Genomic DNA, 19,734 nt, shown 5'->3' with positions numbered 1-19,734 from the left:
CATTTTGATTGCCATTTCAAAAATGTAAAAACAAAGCCCACCTCTCAATAACTTTGTTCTCCTGATTATCATGTATTGTTTTTATCTCATCTGTATGTTTTATCATTAAGATAATCAGACAAGATTTCCTCAACCAATTAGTTGTAGGGGGGTTGTCTTTATTCTTGTAATACTCTGTTTTGCCGTTGTTTGCAGTGTAGTAATCAGCTGTAGATCAGTATTAATTACTTCACAATGAAGTATAATTATTATTAATCGTGAAGATTTGATTTGATTTTTTAAAAAAACATTGCAAACTGATTAAAAAATGAGGGATTGGAAACATTTAGATAGAGAAAGAAATAGAAGGACAAATTTGTCCATTCCTACTTTGACCACAGAAGAGTGAAAGAAATTGAAGCCCCGTATATTATTATGATGACCCCTGAGATTTTTGGTGTATTATTTCAAATGAAGTGCAAAGTAGAATGTGAATCCTGGGGGGGCGGGGGGGAGATGCTCATTAGTTATTTTCCCTCGTCTTCTTCCAACTTCTGGTCTTCTTCCATTTGGTCATTAGCAAAGTTTCTACGGTTCATGGCTTTAGTCTCTCCATCTTCTTGCCCATTAAAATATTAAAATCTAGCAAGCACTTAGGCAAGCTTGTTAAATTAGTAAGGAAGGTGTTTAAGAATTTAAATACTGGATAGATTGTAATGCACTTAGGAGCAGTTGTTCCTCTGCCTCAAAAAATTAGTTGTCCTTCTCTGAAACTTGGGTATAGCCATTTTGTAGCTCCTTGTTCTCCAAAAGCCATTTCAGCCATTCCTACCTTCGTTTGAAATACATCCATGTAGCATGTCTCAAAGACACAAATGTCAACCAAGGAAAAGCAATCATGGATGGTAGAGAGGGCTGTCATAGATTTTTACAGTTCCATAATGGACAGTGTGTCCTTTAAATCACTGTTGGATGACTTTAAGTAGATAATCATATTAAGAGTCATAAATACCTTCTCTGATTTCCATAAAGTGCATGCAAAGCTCAGGTGGAATTCCATTTTTAATTCTGTTTTCTTGACCCTGATCAAGACCTCTCTGGGGGGAAACAAATTTGCATAGTCATATTTTTGTAGCCCTGGTTCTCCTTGTAATTAAAAGCCCTCAATTTTTGTGTGTGAAAGTGTTCCTTGCGGTCGCCCTGCATCATTGACTTCGTAGTATCCTTGCAGTCTCCAAACTGAAAATCCTATGTGCACGATTGAACAGAGAGACTACTCATACAGTCACAATGCACATGCAATGTAACATTTGAGATGGGGGTAGGCATGTTAATTTGCTTCTACATCCCCACTCCGATTCTTGCAGCATTTTGCTCATACACCCACCTTTCTCTCTCATCTTGCATGTAGCTGGAGCGTGGGCCCACTGCACCTTCATATGTATGATGTTTTCATATTGCACATTGCAGTTCTCTGGCACATACAAGTTTAATTAATAAGAAATAAGAAGATTTGGTGTGAAAGTGTTAAAATATTTTAAAAAAAACAGCAACCCAAAACCAGATGGCTTGATGCAAATAAGGTGAAAATGCCACAGAAATGCAGATCTTGCAGGAATTCAGAGTGCTTATTCATCCAGGGGCAGCTTGTAAGCAGATTCATTGAAAGCATGATGGATTTGGGAAGTCTAATACTGAAGCTATTAAGCAGCAAAGTTTGCAAGCACAAACAAATGCTTGCAAAAGGCTGTCTCACTATGCTGCAGCTAACAGTTGTAAGAAACTAAGGAAGTGGTAATTGGGTTTGAAAGTTTTACGTCTTCAAGAAATGTCATTCTTAAATATTTCAGTAATTATGTTTGTGATGCAATAGGGATTTGAAGGGTAGTATTTACATAATCTGTCCAATTCACTAATGGGCATCTTGTGAGTTAAAATTATGATGTGCTGCTTAAATGGAACAGCTTGCCTGCAAGAGATAAGCTGACTTTAAGAAGCTGCCCAGTTACTTGAAAAAGGATGCTGTGCAGTTGTAGGAGGAGTGCTTTGCACAATCACCACCAATACAAGGTGGGCTACTTTTCAGTAAGAAATACTTTAAATTCAGGTAGGTAGCCGTGTTGGTCTGATGCAGTCGAAATGAAAATGAAAATAAATTGTCTAGTAGCACCTTGTAGACCAGGGGTAGGCAAACTAAGGTCTGGGGGCCCGATCTGGCCCAATCACCTTCTAAATCCAGCCCACGGATCAGTGTGTTTTTACATGAGTAGAATGTGTGCTTTTATTTAAAATGCATCTCTGGGTTATTTGTGGGGCATAGGAATTCATTCATTCACCCCCCCCCCAAAAAAAAATAGTCTGGCCCTCCACAAGGTCTGAGGGGCAGTGGACTGGCCACCTGCTGAAGAAGTTTGCTGACCCATGTTATAGACCAACTAAGTTTGTTCTGGTATACGCTTTCATGTGCATGCCCATTTCTTCAGATACACAACGTATCTGAAGAGGTGTGCATGCACATGAAAGCTTACTAGACAATTTTTTATTGTACTTTAAATTGTCAGGCTTTTTTCATTAGGTAGGTAAAAATTCTATAACTTAGAGAAAAGACTTCACAATCCATGACTGGGCAATACTTTTGTTAGAACCAAACAAAATGTCACACATTAATGGCAAACGGTTGAGTTCTCCAGATTTTATTACTCAAGGCAATGTACTACTCAAATACTTCATTATCTACATAAATGTGATTGGAAGGATAGACCAGGACTATAATTACACAGTTTCCCGTGAAGCTGGTGGGACAAATCAGCTGTGAATTAAGTCTCCTATGATTTCATTGGGAACTAACTGCCACTATCATTATTATTTATTAAATTTATATCCTGCCCTTCTTCCTCCTTCTTGTGTTCAGGACCTCAAACACACAAACAATAAAACATATGAAACATTTAGAAACAAGTCCAATGCAGACTGGGAAAGACCTTTATATACAAGGCTTGTTGGAAAAGGAAGATCTTCAGCGGGTGCTGGAAAGACAGCAGAGAGAGTGCCTGGCTAATATTCAAGCTGACTGAATTCCGAAGTGTGGATGTCACAACTTTAAAAGCCCAGTTCCTACATTGGGTGGAATTGACCTCCTGATAAGATGCTGTCTGCTAGAGGCCCTCACCTGCAGAGTGCAGGGATTGATGAGGTATCCATCAGGTATCCAGTTTCCCCAGGGACATTTCAGGTCTCCAGGTCTCCATCTGTATAGGTCTGTATACACCAAAACCAGCACCTTGAACTTAACCTGGTAGTATAGCTTGAGTCCAATCTTTCATCAATTTTAAGTCACAGCCGGACACCACCGCTTGTGCAATGTGTTACCATCTAGCTCTTAATGGTTCCACTGTCTACACTAAAACTATACCTAGATCCCACCCCCCTCAAGGATTCACATCCAAGACTTTTCATAAGCAAAACGGAATTAATGCTCAATTAACCAACTGCTGGCACTAGATTGTAAAAGTCAGATAATTGAATCTCTTTCCCTCCTGTACAGCTGCCTGAGCAGTCACCTAAGGAGAGCCAATTGACACCGTGTAAACTGAACTGTAATTGAAAGGACGCTTTTAAATTAAAGTTGTCATATCTAAGGCTGTTCCTAGTGATGGTCACATTAGTGCCAATTGAGATCATTTGCACAAACAGAGGAGTTTCCTGATGAGAAGCAGCCTGAATCTGCTATAGTTAGAGGATGCTTTCGTGGAAAACATTCTTGAATTATCCTTTCAGGGACCAGCTTGTGTCCTGCGATGTTCACCTTGCTGGCTAGGGCTGTTAAAAAAACTTCAGATGAGCTTAACAAACACAACAGCATATTACTGATGCGGAAACACACAGTGCGCTGCTTTTTCTGATTTCCAAACCCTGATTCTGACAGATATATGGCCAGACAGAGCTTCCTTCCTTAACCTGGTGCAATCCAGATGTTTTAGACCACAACTACCATAATCCTTGGCCATTGACTGTGTTTGCTGGGCCCAATAGGAACTGCAGGTTGAGGAAGGGAGACCTATCCCTTTAAAAGAACCCAAGATGCACCCTGTTGAACTGTCAATTGGAAATTTTTATGTCCCATGTTTTAGCTATCATTAGAACTGATTTTTACATTGGGGGGGGGGGGCTTGTATGTATTCCATACTGAAGGTATGCAAGAATAACATGAGAGAATCTAAACCACACAGGATAGATCATGTCCAGTTCTTCAAAGGAGTCCTGGTTTGTTTCCCCAGATGGAGTTTTCTGCCAGCGCAGAACTACTGACGAAAGCCTGGCAGTCTCTCAGTTGGAATGTCTAAATTGCAAGGACGGATAGCACTTAGAAAGCACTTCTGGGCTGCTTGCATAACCTCCAGCTACGATAACACTTGCAGAGCCACTACACGAAGAGTAGAGTGCTCTTACTACACTTCCCATTCCCCAATTCCCTAGTTTTGTTGTGTGTTTGAGACCAGGATCTAATAATCAAATATTCCCTGGGGGAAATGGCACTAATTAACAATGCATCCCTGTGCCAGTTTACTCAGAAGTAGATGCCACCTCATACAATGAGGTTTATTCACTAAGAAGATGTATGCTGAGGATTGAAGCCTGATTTATGGAACAGAAAGACCTCAAAGGCTGGTGTTGACCATCATACAGAGAGATGAATAGTGATTCTGAAATGTCGTAAGCATTTGAGAATTAAATGTTGCTACTTCTAATTGCATTCTTCAGTTAGATCTATATCTCCTTAATCCTGTACAATTTGTTTCTATTTCTTTGAAATCGCTTGGGAAGGGGACTTCATTTCCCCTCAGAACCAGTGGAGCTGTAATAATAACTATAAATGTAAACATTATGGATCAAATGACTGATTGCATTTCCTACCTCAAAAGGAAAACCTAAGTTGGGACCATATTACAAATATGGAAGTCTTGGGTTGGGTTCCCCACTCTGTGTGACATGCATTACAACTTACCCTCGCTCCGGGTTCCATTACATGGCCTGATCCTCCCCACTCCACCAGCATCCCTGCCAATGTGGAGAAGAGCCAGTATCAAACTCAGAGGAGACCCAGTGAAATCCATGCACTTAAGTCAGTTGATTTCAGTGTGCCTACTCTGAGTTTGACATCGTCACATACGATGCAATGATGTCAGGTAAATTGTAGGTGTGAGAGGAAGAACTGCATGCTTCCATTCTCAGCAGCAGCTCTGAACATTGTGTAATACTTCTGTATAGATACTTATTGCAAATAAAACAGAAAGTAAAAAAGAAACAATGTGAACGAAGGCAAAGACATTACTAAAATTTACTTAAAATTACCAAACAAGATTTTACCAAAACTTTTCAAACAAAGCATTTCATCCAACAATAGTGTTTCACGAAACCTATTGTGGAAAGATTTAAGAAACCATGCAAGTAAGTATGGAATTATTTATTTGCTGTGTAGATGACTGCTTGGTCCTGGTTAATATCCTGTTCCACCTCAATGTCTATTTTTTAATCGTGTTTTTAATACTCTGTTGGAAGCCACCCAGAGTTGCTGGGGAAGCCCAGCCAGATGGATGGGGTATAAGTAATAAATTATTATTATTATTATTATTATTATTATTATTATTATTATTATTTAAGTTTAACCTCACTGGGAATGTGGCATAGCCTGTGTATTCAGTTTTGGCATCTTCCAGGTGGGGGCAGGGGGAGGGAGATGCCTCATCTTGCCAAAAAGCATGAATTATTATTAAAAACACACACACACACACACACACACACACACACACACGAACTCATCCACTGTCTTTAAGAAACTATAGAGGTTTCAGAAAGAAAATGTCAGGTAATTAGTCAAGGCAGCACTTTAGAGCTGCTGGTGAAAACAAATTTATATTGCAGTAGTTGTATTGCTGTGATTTCAATGAAGTCTTAATTACTTCTGCTTATAATTTCCCTGGCAGGTACATTTACATCCCGATGGGAGGATCCCGCTGCAGCATCTTGAAGATGCTGTTCTCCACAGCAATCACGTTCGCTTTTGTAAGCTATTGGCACGGCGGCTATAGCTACCTTTGGTCCTGGGCGATACTTAATTGGCTTGGAGTAGCAGCCGAAAATGGAGTGAAGAGGCTGGTTTCTCTTCCAGCTGTCCTTGACTTAATTGTAAGTTCATTGGTTTTCATGTTGTAATGCTCAGAACTGTGTTTAGGACTAGACTCCCTCTACTAGAGACTTCAGGTGGTTCAGTGCTATCAGAACACGGCCACCTGCTGGACTCGAGTTTTGGGATTGGCAACTTTCTAGAGCTACATAATACAGAAAGTGGGTGTGCTGTGAAATACAGTGACAACAAAAGGTAATTAAAAGTCCTGAAGGTCATCTAACAGGGGATTTTACTTTGTTTAAAAATCATAAAGGTAAAGGTAAAGGGACCCCTGACCATTAGGTCCAGTTGTGACTGACTCTGGGGTTGTGGCGCTCATCTCGTTTTATTGGCCGAGGGAGCTGGCGTACAGCTTCCGGGTCATGTGGCCAGCATGACTAAGCCACTTCTGTCGAACCAGAGCAGCGCACGGAAACGCCATTTACCTTTCCGCTGGAGCGGTACCTATTTATCTACTTACACTTTAACGTTCTTTCGAACTGCTATGTTGGCAGGAGCAGGGACCGAGCAACGGGAGCTCACCCTGTTGCGGGGATTCGAACCACCGACCTTCTGATTGGCAAGTCCTAGGCTCTGTGGTTTAACCCACAGCGCCACCTGCGTCCCTTAAAAATCATAGATTTCTGCTAAATAATTTATGGCATCAGAAATTTAGTGCAGCTGTTTGTTCATATATCTGAAGTTGCTAGACTTCAATTCCCATCACTCCCAGCTAGCATGGCCAATTGTAACGGATATTAGATTTTGTAGTACAACAACATCTGAAGGGCACTATGTTGGCTACCCCTGATTTAGTGCAAAGGAAGTTCTTTGGGTCTCCTGTCTACCTGTATCTCATAGCTTGGGAAGTTCAAGGGAGGAACCTAAAAGGCAAGCATCTTGAAAGAGATCTGTGCTAGAAGCCCTGCTAGTGAGACAGAAGTGTACACATGCTCAACAGCTCCACCTCATCAGTGTTGGTTGTGAAGCTTCGCCCCCACAAGTGCAATTCAATATATATTCTTGCTGTGTGAGTATCAAATCCTTTTGTGCAAATCCCATCTTCTCTCACTGGGTGCTTCTAGGCGGCCTGCTTATTGAATATTCATCCTCATTTGTTTGCGAGAAGATTAGATGACATCAGCTATTTAATGAGCATTCGTTTTGATTTGTTTGTGGGGAGATTAGGTGAAGTTGCATCAAAGGAACTTGTTATTGCACACTTTCCAGTGCATTTGTACAGCCATGTTCCCACCAGTGTATTGAACATAGTTCTAACCTCCCCACCACCTTGCCCCCTTCCACTCTTTCTCCTGGAGCCAGCATGGTGTAGTGGTTAAGAGCGGTGGACTCGTAATCTGGTGAACTGGGTTTGCTTCCCTGCTCCTCCACATGCAGCTGCTGGGTGACCTTGAGCCAGTCACACTTCTCTGAAGTCTCTCAGCCTCACTCACCTCACAGAGTGTTTGTTGTGGGGGAGGAAGGGAAAGGAGAATGTTAGCCGCTTTGAGACTCCTCTGCTGCTGGGAGGTCAAGTAAGCATCATCACCCCACCCAGAGTTGTGTTTTGTGCTTCAAGCTGGTTCTGGGGCAACTTAGGGAAGGATATAATCTGTCCGCCTGCCTGCTTTCCAGAAAAGCACCAGCAAGGCAATTCAGCTATGAGACAACCAAGAATCTTCCTGGTATTGGGTCTCAGGCAGAAGTGAGAGGCATCCAGGCATAATATCCAACCTTCCCCACTGAAGAGCATACCGGAAGCTGATGCGAAAGCTACCCTACCACACACAATCCACCCCAACACACAAGGGTGGTTTGCATTTGTAAAAGTCGCATTTGCATAACGAATGCTCTTCTCTTGGTATGCACCTGGATTTTCTTCCGTAAATTGCATTCCGTTTTGAGAAGTTCATGTCCATTCAAGCAACGAAATGTGTGTCAACCAACTGCCAGCACAGCAGCTTCCTTTCTTGAGCACTTAGTCTGAATGCAGAAAGTACAGGCGCAAAGTAGGTACACAAGTTCAAAGTGCTCCATTTAAATGATACGCAGGAAACCATTTGCAGAGGAACGAGAGAGCTTGCGTCAAAAACTCATTTGCATTATGAGTCAGATATTATTGAACGTTGATGTCATCACAGACCATTTTAAAGCCAACTTGAACACCTTTGAAAAATGGATGAAACAAAATCGTGAAATATAAGGTGGGGGTTGGAGGCTCTCTACTTCAGTGGTTTCAGTCTCGGTAGTGGCACCCGCCCTGTGGAACGCCCTCCCATCAGATGTCAAATAAAACAACAACTACCAGACTTTTAGACGACATCTGAAGGCAGCCCTGTTTAGGGAAGCTTTTCATGTTTGAGGCATTACTGTATTTTAATATTGTGTTGGAAGCCGCAAAGAGTGGCTGGGGAAGCCCAGCCAGATGGGCGGGGTATAAATAACAAATTATTATTATTATTATTATTATTATTATTATTATTATTATTATTAATCCTACCTCCAGGACCATTTCCAGCAAGTAGTGAAGGGGGTGGCAGCACTGTTCAGCACCATGGAAGTTGTCCTGTGTCGTCCCATAGGGTTCCATCTTGTCCCCCATACTATTTGACATCTCTATGACGCCTCTGGAATCTGTCATCAGAGGATTTAGAGCAAGGTGTTGTTGATATGCAGACAACACCCAGCTTTATCTCTCTGTTCCATCTGAATTGGGAGAGGTGGCTGAGGTGTTTTAAGGCAGTGATGGCTTGCATGTGGGCCAATAAATCAAAGCTCAATCCTGAAAAGACAGAGGTGTTACGTGTACCGAGTTCTCGAGTCTGAGAGGTAGAGAGACAACCTGTTTTGGATGGGGTTGTACTAATGCTAGAAGGAGCAAGTCTATAGCTTGGGAGTGCTCCTGGATTTAACATTGTTACTGGAGTCTCAGGTGGCCTTGGTGGCCAAAACTGGTTTGTCAGCCCATTTTGGGCAGAAGTGTTGATATTTCATGTTTGGTAACTTCCAGATTGGACTATTGCAGTGCACCCTACATGGGGTTGCCCTTGAAAACGACTTAGAAACTTCAAATGATCAAGTGGTCTTTGCTTTGAGATACATTTTTAGGGCCCACTCTAGTTGTGCCTGTGATTTGTCTAATCGTGATATCTGTATATTATTACCTCCTGGATCAGAGAGAACATGCCAGTTCCTTACTGGGGATCATGAGTAGGGGAGAGCCATTTCAGTTATGTCCTGGTGGTGGGCTTCTCAAAGCTATCCGGTTGGCCATTGTGGAAATAGAATACTGGACTGGATGTGACTTTGGTGTAATCCAGTAGGCTTATCACTCAGAAAACATAATGGTGCATGCAGAGTGTAACTGGACAATGAAACAAATGGGCAGTCCCTGCTTACACAGGGGTACATGACCACATCAGCAGCCCTTGTGTGTACACTGCAGGTTAGAAGGTCTGTATCAATACATATACTTTTTTTCTTCTGGGTAAGCCCATTTGGAGACTTCCATATACAGTAGTACCTCGGGTTAAGTACTTCATTCATTCCGGAGGTCTGTTCTTAACCTGAAACTGCTCTTAACCTGAAGCACCACTTTAGCTAATGTGGCCTCCTCCTGCTGCCGCGCCGCCAGAGCACGATTACTGTTCTTATCCTGAAGCAAAGTTCTTAACCCGTGGTAATATTTCTGGGTTAGCGGAGTCTGTAACCTGAAGCGTATGTAACCCAAGGTACCACTGTACATTAGATTCCCCATGCAAGCATCTAGACCAGGGGTCAGCAAACTTTTTCAGCAGGGGGCCAGTGCACTGTCCCTCAGACCTTGTGGGGGGCTGGACTATATTTTGGGGCGGAAAGAACGAATTCCTATGCCCCACAAATAACCAGGAGATGCATTTTAATAAAAGCACACATTCTACTCATGTAAAAACCCGCTGATTCCTGGACTGTTGGCGGGCCGGATTTAGAAGGCGATGGGGCCGGATCCGGCCCCCGGGCCTTGGTTTGCCTATCCATGATCTAGACTTAAGAAGATACCCAGTGTAGGTACATTGCACATGCTCTTTCAGTCATGGGGACTGGAACTCAATTCTGTGTGAAGTTCAGCAGGCTCCACCCCTTGACAGCATTTAAACAGCTCTTAACAACCATAGTGGGATGCAGGTGGCGCTGTGGGTTAAACCACAGAGCCTAGGACTAGCCAATCAGAAGGTTGCCGGTTCGAATCCCGTTGCTCGGTCCCTGCTCCTGCCAACCTAGCAGTTCGAAAGCACGTCAAAGTGCAAGTAGATAAATAGGTACCGCTCCAGCAGGAAGGTAAACGGCATTTCCGTGCGCTGCTCTGATTCACCAGAAGCGGCTTAGTCATGCTGGCCACATGACCCGGAAGCTGTAAGCTGGCTCCCTAGGCCAATAAAGCGAGATGAGCGCCGCAACCCCAGAGTCGGTCACGACTGGACCTAATGGTCAGGGGTCCCTTTACCTTTACGATTTTTTACGATCGCTAATCTGGTTGTGGCTGTGGGTTGTTTTTTCCTATTGGGGGAAAAATGGTCATCTGTCACGGCTTTAGCTAAGATTCCTGCATTGCTGGGGGTTGGACTAGATGACCCTTGGTTCCCTTCCTACTCTTAAGATTCTATGATTTTATAATCATGTTCGTTCATGCTGGCTTTAGTAACATTTTGCACTGTTTTGAAATGTCTGCATTTAACTTTGTTTTAAAACTGTGCTGTGCTTTATATGTTCGTGTGTGTGTGTGTTATTCTTTTTATAAAGCACTCTGGGTAGCAATGGGTTTGAAAATCAATCTGTAATTTATTTTAAATGAGTAAAAATATAATTAAATAAATCTTCGTGCCGGAAGAGCAATCCCCAGCAGACCAGAAATAAAAAGAACCAGGACACATACCACTTTTACAGCAGTAACATTCCTGCACTGAGTGATGCAAAAAGCAAGCATCAAATGAAACTACGTGCAGATGACTCATCTTAAGGGGTGACTGAAAAATCCATCTCAAGTTTTTTTAAAAAACCACAACAACAACAACCAAAAAGCCAGCTTTATGATTTAGTCTTTGGAGAACAAGGTTAGTCATTCTCCTCTTAACTATTTAGCCCATTTCTGAATCAGTGAAAATAAGTTCTGGGGGAAAGCTACGGAGAGCTTACCTTGTAAACATACAAATAAATCCAGGCTTTCTCTTTAGACAGGCATCCCCACCAACACCTCTTAGGCGCGATTGACTCACTCATGACCGTATATATGTGTGATGCCGGGAAAATAAATAAATAATCTTATTCTAACCTGAAATGGTGGGAGAGTGGTGGAAAGTCCTTGTCACTGAGTCAAAGGTCCAGGGGGGAAACGGATTTCAAGGGCTCCAAAATGGTGTGAGCGAGCTCAACAACTGTAGGGCGTGAAACTGTTTGTATTGCAACGGGCCCCCCACTTACGTGCATGTGTGTAGTGTGGGCACAGCTCATTTTGGTTCCACCCACCACTGGCATGGTTATAACCATAGTTTAGAGGTCCCGGGCCCTAAGGAAGTCAGACTATCCTCCACCAGGGCCAGGGCCTTTTCAGTGATGGTTCCGATCTGGTGGAATGCTCTGTCCCATGAGACTAGGGCCCTACAGGATTTAACCGCCTTCCACCGGGCCTGTAAGACAGAGCTATTCCGCCTGGCCTTTAATTTGAACTCAGCCTGATCTTTTATTTCCCTTCTCTCCCCCCTTTTTTTATGAAGATTACCCGCTCTGGGACCCCACAGCTAATTCTCCCCATGCCTCCTCTCTGGCCCAAGTAGGACTAATTTAACCAGCTAGCTCTGGTGACTATCTAATGTTTATTGGATGGATTTTCCCCAAATTGATTTTTGAACTTTGAATTTTATTGTTATTCATGCTTTTATACTGTATTCTATGCTGCTTTTATGTTGTATTAAGTGTTTTAAATTTGTTGTTAGCTGCCCTGAGCCCGGGTTTCTGAACCGGGAAGGGCGGGGTATAAATAACAATTTTTTATTATTGTTGTTAATTATTATTATTACCTGTGAGGCAGCACAGCCTCAGGCTAAAAAAAAAAATCACCTATCCCTGACCCTAAGGAATATATTAATTACTGTATCTGTTCGGTTAGTGATGTGATGGTTGAAAAGTAAAATTTGAGGCTGCCACTATTGTTTAATGAATGCCTGAGACTGCAGTAGATTAACACTCACACTTTTATCATCTACAAGTGACTATACAACAGCCCTAACAAACACACAAATGCAGATCTTGCTTGTGTTTCAGTCCTAGGGCCACATTTCATAACAGCTCTCTCATCACAGGTTTGTTGATCAAAAATCATTGCCTGTAATTGCTGTGTCAGGCAGATGAGTCAAGCAGTGATAAGTCTATTTGGCACATTTGTTTATATTTATGGATGGACGTTGACCCTACACCTCACGCACCCATCCCCTCTCACAAATATTCATGCTTTCCAAAAGGGCAACTTTCACAGCAGCAATCAGAGCTCATGAAAATTCAACGCAACACGCTTTAATAGAATTTATTAAGTGGTACTGGATTATCAAGATGCTCCGCAGCTGTCTGTACTTTGTAGTGTTCTTACTGCATTAGGAAATATCATCCAGCAGACAAGAATGTGCAAGGATTTCAACTGTCTGATCAAATGAACAGATTGATTTATAGGCACTTGAAGCACAAATAGTTTTGCCTTCTCTCTTGATTGTCCACCCTTCTCCTTTCACCAGTAAATTACTGCTTCCTCTGTGCCAGCTCCAGCAGAATAAATGCCCAGGCACTCCCATATTTTCTTTTTCTGCTTGACATGTGAAGGATATTTGAAAGTTAGGTCATGATAAGAAGCTAAAGATGCCAGCGGAAGTCATATGTGAACGTCCATAAAAATTCCATCTGTTTAATTTGAAAGGTGTATTTAGATGACACAAGGCACAATAAAGATATTATTTCAATGGGGGGGGGTAACGTTTAAATGTTGGATACCCATTTTAAAAATTAGTCCTATTAAAGATGTTAAGATATTTACCATTTTTTTGATGGGGGAGAAATCAACAGATGATGCACTTTTTATGCAATTAAGTTGTTTTTGACTAAAACATATGATTTAATACTTTCTAAATTGCTGCTTTTGATTTTTATGCCTTCAAATTCTGTCCCTCAATGGACACTCAGTGAGCACAGGAAGCCTCACCTGATCTGGTATGGAAAGGGTTAATGGATGGGCAGCTTTTTCATGATTCCATAGGTGGAGCTGCATGCCTGTTTCTCATTGATGGGATGATTTTGTATGGGTAATTCCACAGTCAGCTTTGGCTATGAGTTGCTGTCCTCTTCTAAGGAAACTGCTGCTAATAGCAAGTGGGGAGGGCACTGCCTGTGGAACTTCTTATGGCAGTGGTTCTCAACCTGTGGGTCCCCAGATGTTGTTGGACTACAACTCCCATCATCCCTGAGCTCTGGCCTTGCTAGCTAGGGGTGATGGGAGTTGTAGTTCAACAACATCTGGGGACCCACAGGTTGAGAAAGGCTGTCCTATGGGCATCTGGCTGACCAATGCACGTAGAAGAGGCTGGATTAGTTGGGCTTTCGGCCCGATGCAACAGCACTCTTCTTGTGTTCTTATGCTCTTGTTGCAGTTGGTTGCCAAGAAGAAAATATGGCAAGTGATGACCAAGGAAGAAGGCATATCATGCAATGCAGATACGGTCCCGTGCTGTACCTCCCACAGAAATCTGTAGTTTTGTGCCTTGGCACGAACTGAGGACATCACTCGATAAGTAGGCAATTGCAGCAGCATGGAGACACTGGCTTTTCATGAGCTGGTCTCTCTCCCCATTTCTGGTTAATAGCCAGCAGTAACCTTGTAAATGAATGGGTCCATCCCTCTTGTATCTCCAACCAAAGACTGCTGCTGTGTGTCCTTGCATGAACTGATGGCATCACCTTCAGGAGGCCAGCATTGCAGTGTGATGAAACCATGCCCGGTTAGTTTTCAGTGACTACTTCTCAACAGTGGCAAACTGCTTCATGTAGTCGCAGCTGGTGATTAGGACATTTGCAGATGAACCACTAGCAGACAATGATCATAATCCATAGAGCCTTCAAGGTTGGAGGACATTCCACTGGGTGATTTATTTGTTTGCTGAATGAGCAGATCACATTCACCCTAGGATTAATGCTGTTGACTGATGGCATTTTTATCACGGCATGAAAATGACATGTACACACATTTACAACTTCTGCAGTAAGATATTTCTTCTGTGGCTTATATTGTCACAGAAATCTGCAAAATGAGTTTGAATTCCTAGAGCACCTTCCAGGATGGCTCCCTGGTGCCCCTCTTGCAAGGGATAGGATTTTTGGCCCTGCGGGGAATTGCGTGCAATATCTTCCTTCCACAGAGTCAAAGCCACTGCTGAAATTATATGTTGCTTTCTGTTATTATCTTGTTTGTTTTTGTGATGTGAGTCTACTGCAAAATATTCACCAACACTTCTCGCCTGGACAGTGCTGACTCACACACTCTAGATTGAGTACCAGGAGTGGCAGACGATCAATTTACACCATATTTCAAGCAAAGAAAAGCAAATTATCATGGTATTTTTATACCCACGCCTTCCATTCATATGGCAGCTTAACCCTTCCGTTTTCATCATATTCCAGACTGCCAAATTTTTATGCTTACATCGACTTGTAGCATTTTAAGTACTTTGGGCATATCCCAAAGTTACCCGTGTCATATATGAATTAATGATACCCTGGAAAACCATTGAAGATAGGCCTAGATTGATGATCTTGGTTTATGTTTGAATATGGACAAATGATTTGTCTCCGCATACAGAACCACTGTTTGATCCTATCAGTATCTATACATCTGTCGGTAGAATATTTAATAACCACATTTAGCTTCTTTCCTATCGTGTTTGGAATGTTTATGGATTGTTCATAGGTCGGGAGCTTTGGCAACTGTAAATATTAAGAAAATATGTTGAAAATGTTTTGGATTGACGGAATAAATGTCTGTGTACAGATATCAGTCATTCCTGCCTTCAGTTTTGAAGCTGTATTTGACTGGTGATGTATAGATGTAGATATAGATATATATAGGTATAGATGAGCTAACAAGGATAAGTCACTTTGTAAAAATATAATGCATATTTGTTATTAGTGCTGTTTCTCATAGCCAGTCAGAAAATTGATACATAAGATGATAATGTCCATGAAATAATAAAAATGTGCTTTTCAAATCTATATTTAAAAGTTATACACACACACGATAGTTACCCTACTGTGCTTGAAGTAAGTCATTTGATATCCCAGTTACAGGATTATATTACCTTTGGGTAATGAAATTTTGAGTTACGAACGTGGCAAACCCAGAAGTTTATACTTCTGGGTTTTGCCACATGCACATGCACAGAAGCACTCTGCACGCTTTGCACATGCGCAGAAGTGCTCTATCGCGCCATGCATGTGTGCAGAAGCGGTGCCTCTGGATACGGACTTTTCGTGGTAAGTACGGACCCCCGGGACGAATTAAGTTGGTATCCACTGTATTTTTATGAACTTTCTATAACAATACATTAGGATTGGAATTCATGTTGCCCCACTGACTTGCCACAAGACAAGTTTGGGGTCCTTCAGGCAACGGAAGGTGGCTTGAGTAGAAACAAAGCCCTGATTCTGCTTGGCAAGATTTGAACTGATGTTTGGCTGAGCAGGATTTCTCACCTATTCAAACACCCCTGCTTGAACTCTCATGACACCCCAAGGTGTGATATTACTAACAAATAATTCATGTAAATAGCACATGCTGGCCCCATCCTCCAGTGTTCCCAGCCTTGGTCACTCAGCCTCCAAGCTTGATTGGATTGTTTTTACTGTGTTTGCTTGAGTGTAGGTAGGAACCAGAGTACAACTCAGGATTCAGGGAATGAATGTTAGGCATTTTCTGTATCTTTTTCTGCTGAAGAGATTTACTCTCTTCAAACAGGACCTGTTTTCAGTGAGGATAACAGGAACACTGCAAATGGTGCCTTGTGCCTTTTACAGCTGTGTGGCTGGCACAAAGTAAACAAGGGTAAATTTTTTCCTGTATAAAAATACAATTACAAGGAAAGCTTCACCTGTTGACATTTTCTCTGTCAGACATCTTTTTACTTGTGTATGAACTCTGATTTGGTTCGGACTCTATACGTCAGCCCAGCGGCTTGCAACATACCAAAAGCTGAAAGAAAATGGCTGTGGATGAACTTTTTATAAAGAAAAAGTTTATTTGGATGAACTTGAACTGAATTAGCTGGTTTTGTAAAAGGGTGGACTTAAACTCAGGGCTTTTTTCAGCCGGAACACACTGGAACTCCATTCTAGCACCTCTCAGGTGGGTGCCATTGCCATTCTAAGAGAACGAGGGAGGTGTTCATGGTGAGTTCTGGCACCTCTTTTTCTAGAAAAATAGCACTGCCTACACTATTATTAATTTCTGTCACAAAGTAACACTTGAGCACGGCTTCAGTTACCCATCACAACGTTTTCCTCTGTGAATGTGGGATTCTCTTATGCAGACATCAACGTATGGATGGTGTACCTGGGATCTGTGCAACTTTGGGGTCAGAGTCAGCCCCCATTCACCCTTCTACACACAGAGAACCCTTCATATGGATAACATGAGAAGAGGACTCAAAGCAGCAATTAAACCGATCAAATGAATGGCATTTCTCACTTTTTTGAAACATGTAACTTAGCAGTAAACTATGGCTAGTTTAACCCAGTTCACTGCAAGGCTAGTTTTAAAAATTTCAAATAAAAATACTGCAAGTGCAACAAAGGGCTAAATGTGTTTCCAGACTGTTCACTCTAATATTAATGTACTCTGTGGTTGGTGTCAACCTTGTAATAAGAAAGCTCTGAATGTTTTATACATGCATAACATTGAAAGCTTCACAAACATGGCCAAGGGTATGTAAAAAATGTAATAAATTATGGATTGCTATCTTTGAAACAAACAGAAGTAGGAATACTGTTGCTTGCACATTTTAAATGGCTGCAAACCTATACTTGCTTACCTGAGAGTGAGTTCCCTTGAACATCTGAGCAGATGTGTCTAGTTCTCTGTTGTTAAGTTTGAACATAAAACCTGTGTTTCCAAAGTTATTTGATTTGATTTTTTGGAAAACAATCTGCTAACCCAGTGATATGAATTCTTAGCAGCTTTAATAGAGGAAGGTATATAGTAATATTAATTGGATCCTTCAATAAAAGCAATTATGGTAGAAGAATAATCATAAAGCTAAATTGTGGAGACAGGAAAGGTATTTATATTTTGAGTTAACTTCCCTGTGCTTAATTTGCTATGTGAATTTAATTTTTCCTACTCACGTCTCTTAGCCTATAATGACTTCTGTGTTGCTGTTTTTGAAATGCATATTGAACATTCAAGCTGTAAAGCACAATCCAGACTCCCTGCTCATGAAAAAAGCAAGAACATAAGACGAGGCCTGCTAGATCAGGCCAAAGATCCATCTTGTCCAGGATTCTGGGCTCACAGTGGCCAACCAGATCATAGCATTGTAGAGTTGGAAGGGACCCAAGGTCCAACCCCCTGCAGTGCAGATGCCTGTCAAAAGCCTTCTAGCAGGACTTGAGTGATTCCCAGCAACTGGTATTCAGAGGCACATAGCCTTTGGCAGTGGAAAAAAGAATGTCGCCAACATGGCTAGCAGCCACTGAAAGCTTTAAATGTTTCAGCATTCAGTTTCACTGGATGACCCCAAATTCTGCTATTATGAAAGAGAAACTTCTCCCTTTCCGGGACCAAGGAGAAGAGTTGGTGGAAGAAGAGTGGAAAAAATTTAAAGTATATCTTCAAAAATATTGTAAAATTAAGGATTGTTAGAAAGATGTTGGAAAAAGAAAATTATATGGCTTTGGTAGTAATGATATATAAGGAATAAGTAAAAATGAATTGATGAAAGAGTGAACGTAAAACTACAATATATTAAATCAAATTATTAAGATAAAAACAAGGTTGGAAAGATTTGCTGAAATAACAATTTGAATTAGAATACAAAAATGGGAGGTGTGAGGAGGTCAAGGAAAGAAGTAAAGGAAGAAAGTTATGTAAAGGTTTAATCTGTTTTTTGTTGTTGTTGTTGTTTTTCTTTTTTTAAAAAATGATTGTACTTTTTCTGTCTTTTTTCTTTTTTCTCTTTGTAATCTTCAAAATTCTGAATAAATATTATTTATAAAAAAAGAGAGAAACTTCTCCCTTTCCATTTTCTCCACATCTTGTAACACTATCACCATGCATAATTATCATAGTTATATGATAACTACACACGTGCATTACTGTTACAATGGCGAAAGTTAACGCCATTGTAAGTTCCCCCGTTCCAGACTGTTCACAAGGAACTTGGATGAATTTGACTTACGCCACCCTTTTCATGAGCTATGTTCTGCTGGGTTGCACAGTTGCATGACTGAGCTGAGAGCGGGGTTGGAATACATGAAAGTCTCTCATTGTCCAGCTGCTGGAACAACCCCTTTTAGGAACTAACTGTGGTGTAAGTCAAGTTCTGTCAGCTGAGTCCAAGCTAAAGTGGGGTGAGCGACTTAGGCTGCCATAGCCCTGGCTGAGTACACATCTCAGTTGGGAAAGCCCAAGATCTGCTGAATCCAAACCTTCTCATCTCAGCAGATCTTGGGTTTGGAGTTCCCTGTTAATTGGTTTGCACAATAACCATACAGTTTGCAAAACCAGTGAGTTGTCTGGAAATATAGCTGCTTCTAATTGTATGTGCTATGAAACTTTCTGTGTAGTACCCCTGGAAGACAACTATTGACTCTGTTGGGGTGTGTTTTTTTAAAAACCTATATAAATCCCAGGACACTTCCTTTAAATGTGGTGCACTAAGCCAAGGTGCTTTCCAGCATTACTTTCAATGCAGCGGATAATTCTTCCTAGAATGATGCCCTATTGCTGTAAACCAAGGATAGGGAACTTGCCACACTCCAGATTTGTTGAACTCCCACTCCCACCACCCTCTGCCAGCATGGCCAGGAGCAGGGTAATGGGATTTGTAGTCTGGCAACAGCTGGAGAGTCACAGGTTCCCCATCTCTTTTTAAAAAATATTAACATTTACAGGAGAGCAAGGGCTTCTCCCCACTCTGATGACTTCACTATACCTATAGCGGTCACCCTAACACCACCATGATTTATTTCTAACCTTCCAGTATTAAGATTTTATTGTTAGCTGCCTGTTTAAAATTTGCTTTTCAGAACCACTTTATTGATATTTTTATGGTTTGCAATAAACAAAAAGGTTACAACGCAGTAACAAAATTTTCACCTGAAAACTTAACAATAAACTGAAAGCAACATAATGTCTACGTTATTATACTTGCTATTCCAATATATCAAGAAAAATACCCGTTTCTCCATGAATTTATTTGCTTGTATTCTCCGGTAGTAGGTTAGTTTGACCATTTTCACCATGGTCCAGATCTTTTCAATCTCTTTAAAGTAGTGAGAGGAGCTAAAGTAATCAAATTGATTGC

The 19,734-nt window shown here is 41.4% G+C and overlaps 1 protein-coding gene across 5 annotated transcripts in view; it reads left to right on the top strand.

Annotated features, from left to right (window-relative positions):
- HHAT (hedgehog acyltransferase) overlaps positions 1-19,734 on the top strand; it is a 179,623-nt gene that overhangs the window by 111,317 nt on the left and 48,572 nt on the right. For 4 of the 5 annotated variants that reach the window (XM_083605328.1, XM_083605332.1, XM_083605329.1 and 1 more), the window contains exon 10: positions 5,964-6,165. In XM_083605328.1, coding sequence (XP_083461454.1) covers positions 5,964-6,165 — 202 coding nt within the window. Of the gene's footprint in view, positions 1-5,963; positions 6,166-13,812; positions 15,426-19,734 lie in introns of those variants that run through there. The other variant, XM_083605331.1, reaches the window with a different exon arrangement.

The sequence above is a fragment of the Podarcis filfolensis genome (genome assembly GCF_964270895.1).
Source record: "Podarcis filfolensis genome assembly, chromosome: 3".
Taxonomy (NCBI): domain Eukaryota; kingdom Metazoa; phylum Chordata; class Lepidosauria; order Squamata; family Lacertidae; genus Podarcis; species Podarcis filfolensis.
Note: the sequence above shows the minus strand (reverse complement) of the source record. Positions and strands in the feature narration are given on the sequence as shown.